This window comes from Schistocerca nitens, chromosome 8 (assembly GCF_023898315.1).
Source record: "Schistocerca nitens isolate TAMUIC-IGC-003100 chromosome 8, iqSchNite1.1, whole genome shotgun sequence".
Classification (NCBI taxonomy): Eukaryota; Metazoa; Arthropoda; class Insecta; order Orthoptera; family Acrididae; genus Schistocerca; species Schistocerca nitens.
Window position 1 is genome coordinate 259237886 of NC_064621.1, and position 15896 is coordinate 259253781.

A 15896-nucleotide genomic window follows, 5' to 3' on the forward strand; every position below is an offset into this window, starting at 1 on the left:
ACATTACAACTTATACAATTGCTATTATACAAGATTTTCAACTATGGCAAGGATATAAAAAGGTTAACATAAAAATATAACTTGTGTAATAATCGTTTATTAATGAGCATGAGGTCTGCAGCAAAGAGCTATAGAAGTGCAGCTTAGAAGTTATTTGTACTTTACTGACCACTTCCACCAACCAAATTGAATTTGTTTTCAAAGTAATTCTCCTGTGCCGTATACACAATCGTTTCCCTCGTTGTGTTTCCTTCATTAGTTTTTCTTGTTTTCATTTCATCCCACTTCACACATGCTTCACCCTTGAACTGAATCGAAATTGCTGAAAAAGAAGATATATATGTGGCACACATTTCAATTTCCAAAATCTACATGTGTAATAAAAACACTTTCACGTATACTAAAGACAAATATATTGATTAGCAAGAAACAGTATTAAACATAACAGATAAAATTATTTTATGGCAAATGCACACTTCTGCTTAGTACAATAAAGACATACTCAACTGTGACCCATCCAATGAAAATCTGCCCTTTGAAAAACCTTTTCTTAGGCTTTACTCAGAAGTCCCCAATAAAAAGCAAGCATCTGACTGCCTGGAAACCGTAAAGCACCTGGGAATGGCAGCATTACTGCTAGTGTCAGGAGGGAAAACCTCATGAAGTGAAGGCATACATTCGCATCAGAGAAACTGTAATAACTAACATAACTGAAAAAGTATGCTGATACATTTACTGTGAACACGAGGCACAGAAGCTTCTGAATTTTGTGAATCACTGGCAAATTCTGAAAGCTTTCTCACACCAATTACAACATACAGACCAAATGACTGGTTAATACCAAGCAAGCTTCAGAAAATGCTGCAGAGGCATCAGCTGATTTGCCATGTTTGCCGACTTCAAAAAGTACCTATGAAACCTTTAACAGATTGAAGATCTCAAAGAAGGTAGAAATATCAAAGGACTAACCTACCAGGCTTTTATAAAATGAACATCCAAAGTGAAATCCATTGATGAAATCTGTACAGACTGTAAACAAGGTGATGGCTAGCCTTCCTCGACTCACTTCAGTTTAATTTAGTTCTGGATAAATATACACATTTCAGAAACGTTAGATGCACAATCTCTGCTGATATAACAATGATTACTGAGAGTAAAGAGCAAACATGATACAATGTGGTGAAACAACATAAGATAATGTCAAACAGAAGTCTGCGCCAGAAATGGTATGGATAATGCCATTGCAGGAGAATATGAAAGATATTTCAAAAATTAGTTACCATGTACAAACGGCTTTTCCGTTGCCTGCTGTGACATGTAATTTTCGCGCAGTGAATGACGGGAAGTAAACATGCTGAATGATGATGATATGGATGATTAGGCAACATGGCAGAACCAATGAGAGAATGGTGTTTGATAAACTTCATCATGATGTCAGTGTATGAAATTAAATGGCAGCATAATGCAATATATTGTACAGAGTGCTGTCATATTCTAAAAATGCCCCATAAAGTTTTTGAAATGATCATTGGGTTACACTACACATCACCATGGCCAGGTCCTCTGGTGACATACGAACCAAACTGTATCATTTCAACCTAAGCTAGACCTCGGGCTATGCTAATGATCGATTTGTCACCGCAACCAGTCTCCTCCCAGTCATATTTGTTGGCTTCACCAACTCTCAACAAACTAACATTCCAACCTCACTTAGACCTTGTGCTACATTGCAGAACAGTCTGTTGCCACAGCTAGTTTTCCTCCAGTCACATTTGTTAGCTTTGTCAACTCGCAAGCACACTATAATATTGGAATACAATACAATTTTCCAAGAAATCTTGTCATAGTCCAAAAAACATAAAATACAATAAATAAACTTGAAAAAAGTAACCAACCTTATGATATGTAACAGCCAGATCAATATCATCAATCTCAGGCTCTCCATGAAAAATTAAAAGTGGTCAATTCATATCTTCCACCAAAACAAGTCATTAGATTCAGTGATTCTCAACATTTACCATATACTATCACCTGACTGACTACACCCAACAGAAACAAAATGCCAACATCCACATGGCAGTAGAGCTGCTGATAGTATAGATGTATTTTATCCTAACCTTCTAATACCATCCATCTGGTTTGACTCAGAACTTCAACAAAATGGTGAACATAAACCATTCATTGAATGCAATATGCATAACCAAGGCACAACAACAAGAATTATAGTTATTTAGCTATTCTCACAATATCACATATGTGGCTTTGCAAAATTGCAACTTGATAATCACATTAATTGAGTTGTCGGCTTTGGCAAGTGACGTACCGTTAATGGCTGCTGTCACCACACCTTTCGGTATCTATATTCACAGTTTTGTTGTTATCTGGAGAACCCAATGCATTTGAAAGAAACAAAATTAAAGCTGGTTGTAGAGACACCCTGATTTATAGCTTAGCCCAAGGTATAGGTTAGTTTGAAAGGTAAGAGTTTAGTTGTGAGTAAGCAAAGCCAACAAATTTGGCAAAAAACAGCTGTTGTGACAGACTGATCCGTAGCTTTGCCTGAGGTCTACGTTAGGTTGGAAAGTGACAGCCAACAAATGTGACACTAAAAGAACCCTGGTTGTGGTGACAGGCTGATCTGTACTTTAGTCTGTTTAAAAAAAAAAAAAAAAAAATCACTCATAACTTCACATTATATTCATCCAGTGGTGTTGATGTGGCGGAGACTTAAAGTGACATAGTGTTTGAAAATTTCAGTGGAATGTCATTTACATTGGTCAAGAACAGTAGCAGACCAAACACCAAACCTTATGAGACACCATATTTAATGTTTCCCATTCCTGTGGGATTATTTATTAATATCGTACACTGTTTTCTGTTGCTAAGATATGACTCCATACATGAAAGGAAAGCCTTTATTGCCATACCATTTTAGCTTCCCAAGTATAATTTTACAACATACACAACTGAAGATATTTACAAGATCAAAGAAAACATTAAAAGGTTAATTTTCCTTCTTTAGTTCTACCAGGACTGAGTTTGTGAGCTCATATATTGCTTTCTCTATGGAGCAACCTCTATGAAACCCAATTTGAGTGATGTCAAAAGATTATTGTCAGAGAGATTTTCCACTACCTTTATCACCACTTTCTATACATGAGTATTATACCACTTACTTCAGTCCTTCATGAAATACTCCTTGACTGATTACGAAGGTAACTTAAGGGGACAATTTCAAACTGATAAAAGACGACTTACGGAAGACACTTTCAAACTGATGAAAGATTTTTCTACTCTGACATATGAATAGTCAGTTGATTCAGCATACTCACATCAGCCTCAGCCGAGGCTTGGCTGCTTATGAATCTTAGAGCCTGTAATCAGTCTGCATGCTCATCACATGCCAGCAGGTTTCACAATTTTACTGTCTGTATTGTCATTTAATAATTAATATTTTGTCCAGAACATAGAAGATTTTGGTTTGTCACGCTCTCTGTTTAGAGGGGTTTATGAGCAGTCCATTCATATATGAGCCCAATGAAATGATTTGAGACTGTTGTGCTTGGACAAAGGGATCTACTACAGTTGATTCACTTTCTGTTCAGTAATTTTTAATTAAGTGTGGTCTCACCAATTATTAGCAGAGCTACCTTTTGCAAGTATAAATAAGTGTCTCAGCATCCATAAATAGAAATCATAAGAGGACTACGGAATAATAGAAAAATATAAAAGGAGCTATGTTAAAGGGAAGGAACTTAAAAAAGGGTCACATACAACCTGAAAGACAAATGAAGAAATGTAAACAAGATGTAACGAGGTGTTTTTATGACAATAACTGCAGCAACAGTTTGAACACGTGTAAGTACCTACCAACATCACTGGGAAACATTTACAATGACTGACAGAGTATCACTGCCCAGGTAAAATCGACAGTTTAGTGCCCCTGAAAATTGAGCACATGATTTATAGAACATGCAGTGATGCATTGCTTAAAGTTGTGATATTGCCCCCCCCCCTCCATAATCTTGTTTGTGGTGACAAACTGATGTCTAGCATAGCCAGAGATCCATATTAAAATGGAATGTGATAACCTGGTTATGAGTTGGTGAAGCAAACGAATGTTAATGCAAAGTAAAGGTTGTGATATTACAGTGAACTGATATATGGCTCATGTGCGTAGACAGAGCCTCTTAATTAAAAAAAATGTATTAACTTGGAATAAAACTGTGACGTCCATATGCCATTAAATTCTGCCTTTCAAAATTATTCATTTTATCCGTAGCAACAGGTGGGGTGTAACAGAAAGTTTTGTTGCATTGTCGTTTTGTATTGTTCAACTATCTCTGTGTAGAATTCTCGGAGTTCCCGAGTTCGAAATTTTAAATCAGTAAGAACATTTACAGCAGTGCTTGAAACCGGCAATCAATTATCAATTCGTTATCATTTTCTAACTGTAGGTCGTGGTCCATACAAAAACAATTAATTACAAATGTCCACGGTCACGAAATTAATAACTTAACATGACTAAACCTGACGGCAAAGGAATAATTAGGTCACATGTTAAAGCCTCTTGGTTATCTAGGTGCGATTATACTATGAACAACTTCTTATGTGAATTCAATATTGTGCCGCTATGAATACTTCGAACGAATTTTCAATTGCTACTTATTATTATTATTATTTCAAATAGTAAATGTAATAGTAGCTGTGTCCCACATATATGATAGGCAAAACATAGGCAGAAACGTGTAAATAAAATAAATTTTCAAATTAGACCAACGAGACTTGTATACACAAAACACATACTAATGCCTATTTATAAACATACAGTCATCAGAATGACACGAAGGCACGCCTTCCGTCATTTACCTCTAATTTTTTTAGGAGAATCGACATCAATGATAAGTCTTCCAGAAACTGGCTGCCCGCTGTAATATGTTGACCACGGGTTATCAAAAACTATCTGAAGTTTCTTTAAACCCATTTTAAATACAATACGCCTTCCGACACAAATTAACACTGCCACAGTACCACCCACTCTCCCCTGCAAGCTTTCGTTTACCGATACTATCGATTTTAATCGACGATGTTCGACAACGACTTTCAAAATATGTGAATAAGGAATGGTCGATATTCTGTAGTGGTATGATACAAAGCGTACAGATCTTGTTTTCGTTAGTTGATTTGTTGAAGTCTCAGAGGTAGGCGACAACAAAGTGCCGCGTATTAAATATAGTTAAGTTTGTTTTCAAAGAGTGAACTGCCGGAGATCTGATACGTCGAGGATTTCGCCGTTAAGGAATACTTCTGTTGACATTCGTTAAGAAGAAATTTGTGCTGATTAATCATTTGTCGGTAAGCGTTTGGACCTTATATTATCTGTCTCAGCCCTATGATATTGACGGATGGTTTGTATAGCTCAGGCGATTTTTAAATATTTTTTTCTGCAATAATATTTCTGTTGAATCAGATTTGGTAGCCAAAGCTAAAGATCTAATGTCAAACTTAAAACCATTTACATCCTAAAGTAGGATTGACTAATATGTAACGATACACAAAACGTGTTGATTTAACAAGGATAAACAAATATGTTATGGTGTTAACAACGCAGCACATTGTCAGCGGGCACAGTAGATGCAATAGTAAAGATAATACGTTAATTAAATACATAGTTTACATTCAGACGCCGTAAAAACGTTTCACATGCTGGTATAAGCACACCTTTCTTCTGTCAGTAGTTGAAGAATATGTAGTAAACAAAAAAAAAAGGAAAGACTTATCATCTCTTTGATGTAGTATATTAATATGACTGTTGATACCTGGTGGTTGACTGCCTCCAGTACAGCTTTTTGGATAGAATTGCTTGTGTTTTACAACAGAATCTTTGTAGATATTTTGTCTCTGCTACCACACGAGAGTGCTTCCTGCAACGCAGTAAATGATGACAGATAAGTCAATAGTTCCACATTTTAAATGTCAATTCTGTTCCCTCTCTTGCTCTGGAACAGTTGCAAACTCTTGGCAACATGGAATATAGTCTCACTCATTCTGGTGAGTTACGTATACTGCGATGTTACATACGTTTATTCGATATGGTACTTAGTATATTTGATTACCAACTGTTGCGTAAGATCTGCTGGCTCTTCTGTCTCCCCATTATCGACAGCAGCTGTCAGCGGCAGATAAGACATCTTCGTTGATAGCGCATCATTCAGCTTCTCAGAGGCTGTTCAGCCCTTGATGCAGCTGGGCAGATGTTAATCAATGTCTGAAAAAGTGTGTGCTTCAAAATCGCAAGAACTGCTCTTAAAGTCGTATCCAGAAACTAGCAGCCTACCAAGCGAAGTGAATCTGAAAAATATGGTTTCATCTTTTATAGTTGAGGAACGTGAAGCGCCTGATGGAAATCTCGAGCCATAACAGATTTAATTTTGTTGCTCGTGACACCTCATTGGTTTTGGTGATCGACTTTAACAGTGACAATTAAAGAAACGGTTATTACATTCATTTTCAGGATTCCACGTTTCAGTTTAGATCCTTTTGGAATTTCTTGGGGTCAGTGACAGCAGGTTCAGGCCCCAGCAGAGCACTATTGATGTAGTTACATATGGTTTGCTTTTATTTAATGTCGGTCAACAGGAGAGAGATCGAAACCAGTATTTCTGTCTTGGCTACATACAACTGGTAGCAATGAATGACAATACGCAACAACTCTGATCAAACAGGTTACAGGACAGCCGAAATTTCGACGGTTGCACGCCCCGTTGTTGTGTTCAAAGGCGGAAATTGAATGAAAAAGCGCTGTGTGAGAAATTTACCAATGAAATTATATCGATATGTTTTGGAATTTTTTGATTGTATTTACGGGTAAACAGTTATCAAGCGTAGAGATTATGGGCCACCAAACGTGCCGTAAATAATGCAGAGAAGTACTTCCTCCTTGATACGAAAACTACCACGATCGACTGCGAAATGTTTTTGTACTTACCAGATACCACTCAAATTTTTTCCAGCATTCCTTGATAATCGTCCAGAGCTCGCCATTTGTTTGTAAATTATTGACCTACCTTTTACAATTTGATCCAGAACTAGTGAACTAGACGTTATAGTATTCTGTATGGAATACCTACCAAGTAGCCATCGTTTTCCACGATATATGGTATGTGCTAGTGTACAAAACAGTTAGCAGACTGACCAGAAAGAAACTGCAGCTTGATAAATGGCGTTATGGAACTTTCGGTAGGCCGTTCTTGAAGCTTCCAAAATGAACTACTCCATTTTTTAACATAGGATTCATCATGCGATGTGCGGTTGATAATACTTATTAAAAAGGAACTGGTTCATTCGCTCAGTGAGCACTGCAAAGAAAACCCATTTGCACTTGGATAACGATCGTGGTCATTGTACAGGAAGGTGAACACTATTCTGGTTGTTGTAATTTAGACTTTCTTCACAAGTTAAAAAATGTCGAGTACAAACTAGAGTTTCAGATTTAGATTGAAAAGTTTTCTTGCGGCATAGTACATCTAAAATGAATACGAGAGTTCTGCGCAGCGGCTTATAGCTTTTCGATAGTGTGTGCTATTAATTTGTATATACTGTTGCAAATCTGTTGTTTCCGGGCATGAGTGTTTTTTTTAAAACATTCCAAGTTATAGCAAGTATCATTGTAGATCTGCTTTAACTTTGTAGCCTTACGAACTTGAGAAAAAGAAATAATTAAAGCGTACTTTTTTTTTTTTTTACACCTATTTTCACACGGTCCTTACATGTCCTCCAGATTCAATTCGAGATTCGTTAGTTCTCATATCCAGTGTCGCTGTGTGGCTAACAGGTAATTTTTATGTTAATGCGCCCCGAAGGTCTTCTTGGCAGTTATCATTTGTTTCAATAATTTTTATTCGTGAAAAATGCCAAGCTGTAAAATGTAGGTACCGGCACCCGTGTTACACATTGGGTAATTTAGTTCATGGGAAGTGGTGGTGAAAATAGTGGTTTTATTCATCCGTGGATCACTTTTACAGTGGTATTGAAGATGTCATTGGATGTTGAACAAATCTGGTGTAGGCAAAGATTCGTTGCCTTCAACGCCACAATGCCGTGGTGCTCAACTTTTGGGCCAAGGTTTAGCTGTATTATCATCGGCGGCACCCGCCCCATGGGCGCTCCGGCGCTCGCGCACCCCGAAGAGTTTTCTTGGGGTGCTCAGCACCCACACAAGTTGAGAAAGGAAAGTAAAATAGAATAAATAAGAAAAACGGTAAAATTGGGGAAAATTCAAAGTTGTCATTTATGTCAATGCTGACGTGCTCTCGCGTTGGCCCATGGAAGCACGGTCTAGCGGTTCTCACAATCATTCCTCCCGAACAATGGACAAGTGCTCAGAGCTACTCTCTCGCAGAAAGGTCCCGAAAATTTTAGAACGTTCCGCTAGATGTGATAAAACCAGTCATTGAACACGGTTTTTGTTGTTGGAACGATGCGTTAGAAATTTGTGCTTGTCATGAAAAGTCGAATCTACATCCATACTCCGCAAGCTACCTGATGGTGTGGGGCGGAGGGTACCTTGAGTTCCTCTATCGGTTCTCCCTTCTGTTCCAGTCTCGTATTGTTCGTGGAAAGAAAGATCGTCGCTATGCCTCTGTGTCGTCATGTGAACATGCAGTGTTTAATGTCCAAGGCTTATGAGGGAGAAATGAAGTATGCAAGAGCAGCTCTGCTGAGAATTTTATCTTCACTGCGTTATCTCAGTGGTGTATGGGATGGCAGTCCGTGGTCACACACATGAAAATTATAATTGGTGGATTGGTAGAGTTAGTTGGTGAAGGTAACTCGGATTTAACCTCTTGGCTTAGGCGTACAAAGTACAGACAGCGTTCTTACGACACAAAAACTTGAAGTGGATTCTATTATCGGTAACGAGGCTTTACACAATTCAATTAAATTTTTAAAACATTACAATATTATTTGATAATTGTGGATGAAACTAACGACGTATGTCAACAAGATAAAGTTTTAGTTTGTTTACAATGTGTCAGTGATAATCATTTTTAAATTAATTAAATTTTGGCTTCTGTAATACTGAATCTACTAGAGTTGAAGTATTTTTGACAATTTTAATGGATGTTCTATCTCGTTTCTCTCTAGATATCAAGTCATGTAGATATATAGTTACTGAGTTAGCGGCAGATATGACCGTCGGCCTTTTTTTTTGTGTGTGTGTGGGGGGGGGGGGGGGGGGAGGACATGCAAGCAAAAAGCAGAGAAACTGAGCCGCGAATTCTGCATGGTCACTCTTTGGGCCATTCTTTCAGCCATGAGACCCGAGGGCCAATGCAAAATGTGACCACTGTGAGAGACTATCTTCCAAATGTGAAAGACTTCATCAGTTTCGTGCGCGGGTCTGTCAATCGATTACCGATATATTTGGAGTCTCTGCAAGCTACACCAAAGTGCTATTTTTATTCGTTCTACAGATCTTTGACCTTTTTGCCGTGTCATGGGATGTTGTAAGAGGGTTGACTGAAAAGTAATGCCTCCACCTTCGAAACTCTTCAACAGTTGGCAGCATTGGTATGCGGCAGGTACTGGTTTGTTCTGTAGCCTGTTCTCTACAGCTCCAGTTGGCGGGAAGCCTTAGCATTAAACGGTTGTGTTGTAACAGTGTAAACTGTAATGTATGGAACCCTTGTGCAGACTGTCGGTCAATGCGATTTAAGCAACACTGAATTCCTGAGAGCAGAAAGTGTCACCCCAAAGGAGATTCATCAGAGAATGAAAGCGGTTTATGGTGATTGTGTTGATGTGAAAGGAAAAGGGAAATATTTTCCTGCAGCATGACAATGCCAAACCACACACTTCACGTGCCACCACAGAACTTCAGAGACTGAATTTCACCATCGCACGGCATCTTCCATACAGTCCAGATTTAACACAGTCTGACTTCCATCTGATCCCGATCATGAAAGACGATGTGCGGGGTCATCATTATGCTTCTGATGAAGACGTTGAGAGAACTGTGAGACTGTGACTACTGAAACAGAATATCAACTTATTCCGTGACGGCTTCAGAAAACTTGTAAACTTGTTCGATGGCAGAAATGTATTCACTTTGTTGGTGATTAGGTGGAAAAGTGAATAATGGTAATTAAAGATCACATTCTAAGGATTATTTCTGCGTTTGATTTATTAAAATATACCCAACCAACCCCAATTAATGAAGGTGGAGGCATTACTTTTCGCCGGCCATAGTGGCCGAGCGGTTGTAGGCGCAACAGTTTGGAACCGCGCGACCGCTACGGTCGCAGGTTCGAATCCTGCCTCGGGCATGGATGTGTGTGATGTCCGTAGGTTAGTTAGGTTTACGTAGTTCTAAGTTCTAGGGGACTCATGACCACACCAGTTAAGTCCCATAGTGCTCAGAGCCATTTGAACATTACTTTTCAATCAACCGTCATAGAACAAGTTCGTTTTAAAGCACTTTCCAGAATTCGTTTAAAAGTACTTTCCAGAATTACGAACAGTTAACTTTGTTTTTCGAAGAACTGCAGCTCGAAAAATCCTGTGCCGGTGCTAACGCTAAAGGTTTCTTTCTGTGCTCTTTTGAATTTATCTTTGTCACTACATTTCTTAGCAAAAATTTTAGAACCAGTTGAAACTTTGAATGCTTTCTTGCAAAATTCCTGTGTACGACTCCACAAACCCATGGACAAAATTACACAAAGCCATGGACAGAATTAATCGTGTCAGAGATGTGAAGTTATCACGAGCTGATGGAACAAACACTGGTAGCAGTTACTTCTGTAAAATATCTGGGAGTATGCATGCGGAAGGATTTGAAGTGGAATGATCACATACAATTAATTGTTGGTAAGGCGGGTACCAGGTTGAGATTCATTGGGAGAGTCCTTAGAAAATGTAGTCCATCAACAAAGGAGGTGGCTTACAAAACACTCGTTCGACCTATACTCGAGTATTGCTCATCAGTGTGAGATCCGTACCAGATCGGGTTGACGGAGGAGATAGAGAAGATCCAAAGAAGAGCGGCGCGTTTCGTCACAGGGTTATTTGGTAACCGTGATAGCGTTACGGAGATGTTTAGCAAACTCAAGTGGCAGACTCTGCAAGAGAGGCGCCCTGCATCGCGGTGTAGCTTGCCGTCCAGGTTTCGAGAGGGTGCGTTTCTGGATGAGGTATCGAATATATTGCTTGCCCCTACTTACACCTCCCGAGGAGATCACGAATGTAAAATTAGAGAGATTCGAGCGCGCACGGAGGCTTTCAGACAGTCGTTCTTCCCGCGAACCGTACGCGACTGGAACAGGAAAGGGAGGTAATGACAGTGGCACGTAAAGTGCCCTCCGCCACACACCGCTGCTGGGTGGCTTGCGGAATATAAATGTAGAAGTTTCGATGAAGTATGCAGTGCTTGCTTGGTAGTGACCAAAAATTTTGATGTCGAAGATACGAAACTTCCAAAAGTTCGGAAGATTTCTCAAGAACTTGTTGACGGCGCTCTACCCTGTGCTTTCGACAGCGCCCGTGACTATTACCAGGGATTTAATTTTGAGTTTTTAGATATTTTGATTCAGTGTTTCGAGGATCGATTTTTTTAAAGCTGCTATGTCTCATCTCAAAGAAATGGAAATATTTGTTCTTTCCAAAACTAAATATTACTGTTATGTAATGGAATTTCATAAGGATGACTTTACCCAGAAACATTAACTTTGCGCAGAAATATGTTAGATGTTTGTAAATTTAAAAATTGTTTCGTTGGAAATATGGAAGATTTACTAGCGCGCCTCTTTTCCTCAAATATGCACGTCGACGAATTGATTCCAGAGGTGATGAAATTGATAAAGATCGCTTTAAGTATACCAGTTTCTACATGTATAGCAAAACGTTCTTTCTCGGCGCTTAGATTAAAAATGTACGTTCGCAAAACCATGAAGCAAGAAAATCGAACAATAACGTTATAATGCATATCCATAAACAAGAAGTAAAAAACTTGAACTTTGATGCTGTGTTGAACATTTCATCAAACGATCCACTGTTCTAGGAACACACTTTCATTTGTGAGAATTAGAAATTACAGAAAGATTTGAAAGAGTAAAATAGTTCTATGTGGATTGTGTATTTATTTTTGTATTAATTACTAATGTGGAAAAAGAAACCTAATAAATAATAGTTTGTTTACCTTTATCAAGTGTTGCTCGTTCTAAAATGCCTGAAACTGTACGACATGTTATCAAAAAATATGCATCTGATTTTCAAATTTTTTATATTGTTGGTACACATGTACCTGATTTATGTCTGCGTGTTCAGCTGTTTTGAATATTTATTTTATTGGTTACAGTCGAAAAGGTAATATGTGTTTTCGAGTGCTTAGCGATTTCGCAATACAACACTAATAGGAACGGTAAGACTAATATCGTCGAACCAAGCAAATATGAATGATGTATTCCTTCGAAAAACAAGTCGATATACTTCTCATTTACGGAGAATGCCGACGAAATTCAGTGAGAGCTAGAGACTTATACCCTGAAAGATATCATCAGCGTACTCACCTTATATGTCTTAATTTAAATATGTGTAAGATAAATTGAGAACAACTGGATCTTTAACGCATCGGTAACATATCCGGCAATGGAAAGTTACTAACGAGGAAACGGAACTTGGTACTCTTGCCACGGTGGTTCGAGATCCTTGTATTAGTTCGCATCAAATCGCAAGGGAATCTGGCATGAGCCGGAGTAGTGTGTGTTGCTCGTGTTCTGCATCGCTATAAATATCATCCTTACCGTATCAGTTTCCACTAAGAACAACTGGTACGGATTGTATGCGTCGCACTGAATTCTGCCGATTGTTCTCAACTTCAGATTCAAAGGGATGACACATGTATTAATTTGGATTTATTTACTGACGAGGCTGCATTCACTAACCATGGGAATGTTATTTTGCATAACATGCATTATTGGGCAACTGAAAATCCATGTTGGCTGCGGCAAGTTGCACACCAAAAACCGTGGTCGGTGAAAAGTATGGTGTGGCATTCTGGAGGAAAGAACCATAGGCTCCTATTTCATCGAAGGAAATCTTAATGGTAGGAAGTATACCACATTCCTGCAAGAAACATTAGGTCTGTTATTGGAAGAATTACCCTTAGGAACAAGGTACAGAATGTGGTATCAACATGATGGGTGTCCGGCACATTTTTCGCTGATGGCTAGAAATGAGTTGCAGAGACAATTCCCAGATCGTTGGATTGGACGCTGAGATGTGTCGTGGCTGGCTCGTTTGCCAGACTTGACGCTTCTGGATTTTTTTTTGTGGGGATACGTAAAAGACATTGATTATAAAGACTTTCCAACTACACCTGAAGATATGCGAGAGAGAACTGTCAGAGTATGTGCTTCGATAAATGCCGATGTGATAAGGAATACCACTCAATCCATGATAAGAGATTGTAGCACTGCCTTCTGTAAATGGACGTTCATGCCACCTTTTTGACCTTCAAAGACCTTACTGCTAAACACCATTGGATTCGTCTCGATAGCCACTATCAGAAAACGAGTACCAAACTATTGCATCACATTTAAAAATAAAAATAAAAAAAAACATTCTGACGCGACCCCACCTAGCAAAAAATAAATAAATAAAAAAAATAAACAACGTCATATTATGGTCCCCGTTGTCCCATGCAACATTTGTCCCACAAACTTTTCAGCTACTATCGTACTTTCTGAGCTATTCTAGGTGGCAATAGTTAGTGACTCACCCTGTATAATGAAAGTGAGTTGCAGACAGAAGTGCTTCCACGAATGAAAATGCGCTGGCACTGTTGTGTTCTATCTGGAGGGGGGGGGGGGTGGGGTGGGGGATTATTGTAAATGGAACTAAGTTGATGTTGATGACTAAGTAAAGATTCTTTAAGAAAAAGAAAAATTTCCGTTGTTTTCTCATCGTACCTCGTATTTTCAGGAGGGTTTGTTTCCAACATTTGTGAGCTGTGATTCAGAGCACCCACACTTAGTTTTAAAAGCCGGCGCCCCTGTGTATTATAATTTAGGAAACAATATTTTAAATCTGCGCTGATTTTATTTCCTCGGTAGCTGATTGTACATATTTTGCGAATATCTGAATTTGCTTCTGAGACAGTTCTAATTCTTACTCTGTAAGCACCAAATGCCAAGCGCTTTGGCCCATATATCAGCATACATTTAGAATTTCGAAATTTTCTCTTGAGATAACATTTATTGGATCCATAGAAATAAGTGTACAAAATTTCGCAGTTCTAGCCTTCATAGATTCTGAGAGAAAGGTGGTTGTTGTTGTTGTTGTTGTTGTTGTCTTCAGTCCAGAGAATGGTTTGATGCAGCTCTCCATGCTACTCTATCCTGTGCAAGCTTCTTCATCTCCCAGTACTTACTGCTACCTACATCCTTCTGAATCTGCTTAGTGTATTCATCTCTTGGTCTCCCTCTGCGATTTTTACCCTCCACTGCTAAATTTGTGGCCCCTTGATGCCTCAGAACATGTCCTACCAACCGGTCCCTTCTTCTTGTCAAGTTGTGCCACAAACTCCTCCCCAATTCTATTCCATACCTCCTCTTTAGTTATGTGATCTACCCAACTAATCTTCAGCATTCTTCTGTAGCGCCGCATTTCGAAAGCTTCTATTCTCTTCTTGTCCAAACTATTTATCGTCCATTTTTCACTTCCATACATGGCTACACTCCATACAAATACTTTCAGAAACGACTTCCTGACACTTAAATCTATACTCGATGTTAACAAATTCCTCTTCTTCAGAAACGCTTTCCTTGCCATTGCCAGTCTACGTTTTATATCCTCTCTACTTCGACCATCATCAGTTATTTTGCTCCCCAAATAGCAAAACTCTTTTACTACTTTAAGTGTCTCATTTCCTAATCTAATCCCCGCAGCATCACCCGATTCGACTACATTCCATTATCCTCGTTTTGCTTTTGTTGATGTTCATCTTATATCCTCCCTTCAAGACACCATCCATTCCGTTCAACTGCTCTTCCAAGTCCTTTGCTGTCTCTGACAGAATTACAATGTCATCGGCGAACCTCAAAGTTTTTATTTCTTCTCCATGGATTTTAATACCTACTCCGAATTTTTCTTTTGTTTCCTTTACTGCTTGCTCAATTTACAGATTGAATAACATCAGGGACAGGCTACAACCCTGTCTCACTCCCTTCCCGACCGCTGCTTCCCTTTCATGCCCCCCGACTTATAACTGCCATCTGGTTTCTGTACAAATTGTAAATAGCCTTTCGCTCCTTGTATTTTACCCCTGCCACCTTTAGAATTTGAAAGAGAGTATTCCAGTCAACATTGTCGAAAGCTTTCTCTAAGTCTACAAATGCTAGAAACGTAGGTTTGCCTTTCCTTAATCTATTTTCTAAACTATTTATAGGAGAGAGAAAGGTACATAAACTTAAAAAAAAATCAGGAAATGCATTTTATTGTTTAACATAACGTTTTTTCGTGTTACGTCTGCAGAAGGCCCTAGATTTGTACCCAGGGCCCTCTTTCCCTTCAAGGTTTCTTTTCTGGTTTCTTGTTTTACGCATTCTTTCCTTTACCAGGTCTTCAACTGACATTTCAGCTGCGGATGAGAGTGTAAATCAATTTTTCTCAAAATGTCTTGAGTGAAATTTGCTATCTTAAAGCCCATTCTCTCTAATACCTTCATCCTCCCAACGTTCCCGTCGTTAAACACAAGAACTGCATCATAAGTTGCAATTCTCACAACTGTAGCTGACGAAAATGTGGTTTTAATTTATCGTTTCCATATGATTGAATTTAAAGGCTCATTTGGTTTCTGGGTTTTGCCACGAAACCATTTGTAGAAGTTCAGGACCAGC

At 38.8% G+C, this 15896-nt stretch overlaps 2 protein-coding genes across 4 annotated transcripts in view; one reads left to right on the forward strand and one right to left on the reverse strand.

Moving 5' to 3' along the window:
* Positions 1-5055, reverse strand: part of LOC126198558 (arrestin domain-containing protein 17) — a 58357-nt gene extending 53302 nt beyond the window's left edge. The window contains exons 1-2 of the mRNA XM_049934984.1: positions 4870-5055; positions 170-322 (exon numbers count right to left, since the gene is read on the reverse strand). Of these exons, the coding sequence (XP_049790941.1) occupies positions 170-322; positions 4870-4984 (268 nt within the window). The 5' untranslated portion in view covers positions 4985-5055. The remainder of the gene's footprint in view (positions 1-169; positions 323-4869) is intronic.
* A 119-nt stretch (positions 5056-5174) lies between these two features.
* The window catches only part of LOC126198504 (endophilin-A), a 772777-nt gene continuing 762055 nt past the window's right edge, over positions 5175-15896 (forward strand). For all 3 annotated transcript variants that reach the window (XM_049934884.1, XM_049934887.1, XM_049934883.1), the window contains exon 1: positions 5175-5355. The gene's annotated coding sequence lies outside the window, so the exon portion shown is untranslated. The remainder of the gene's footprint in view (positions 5356-15896) is intronic.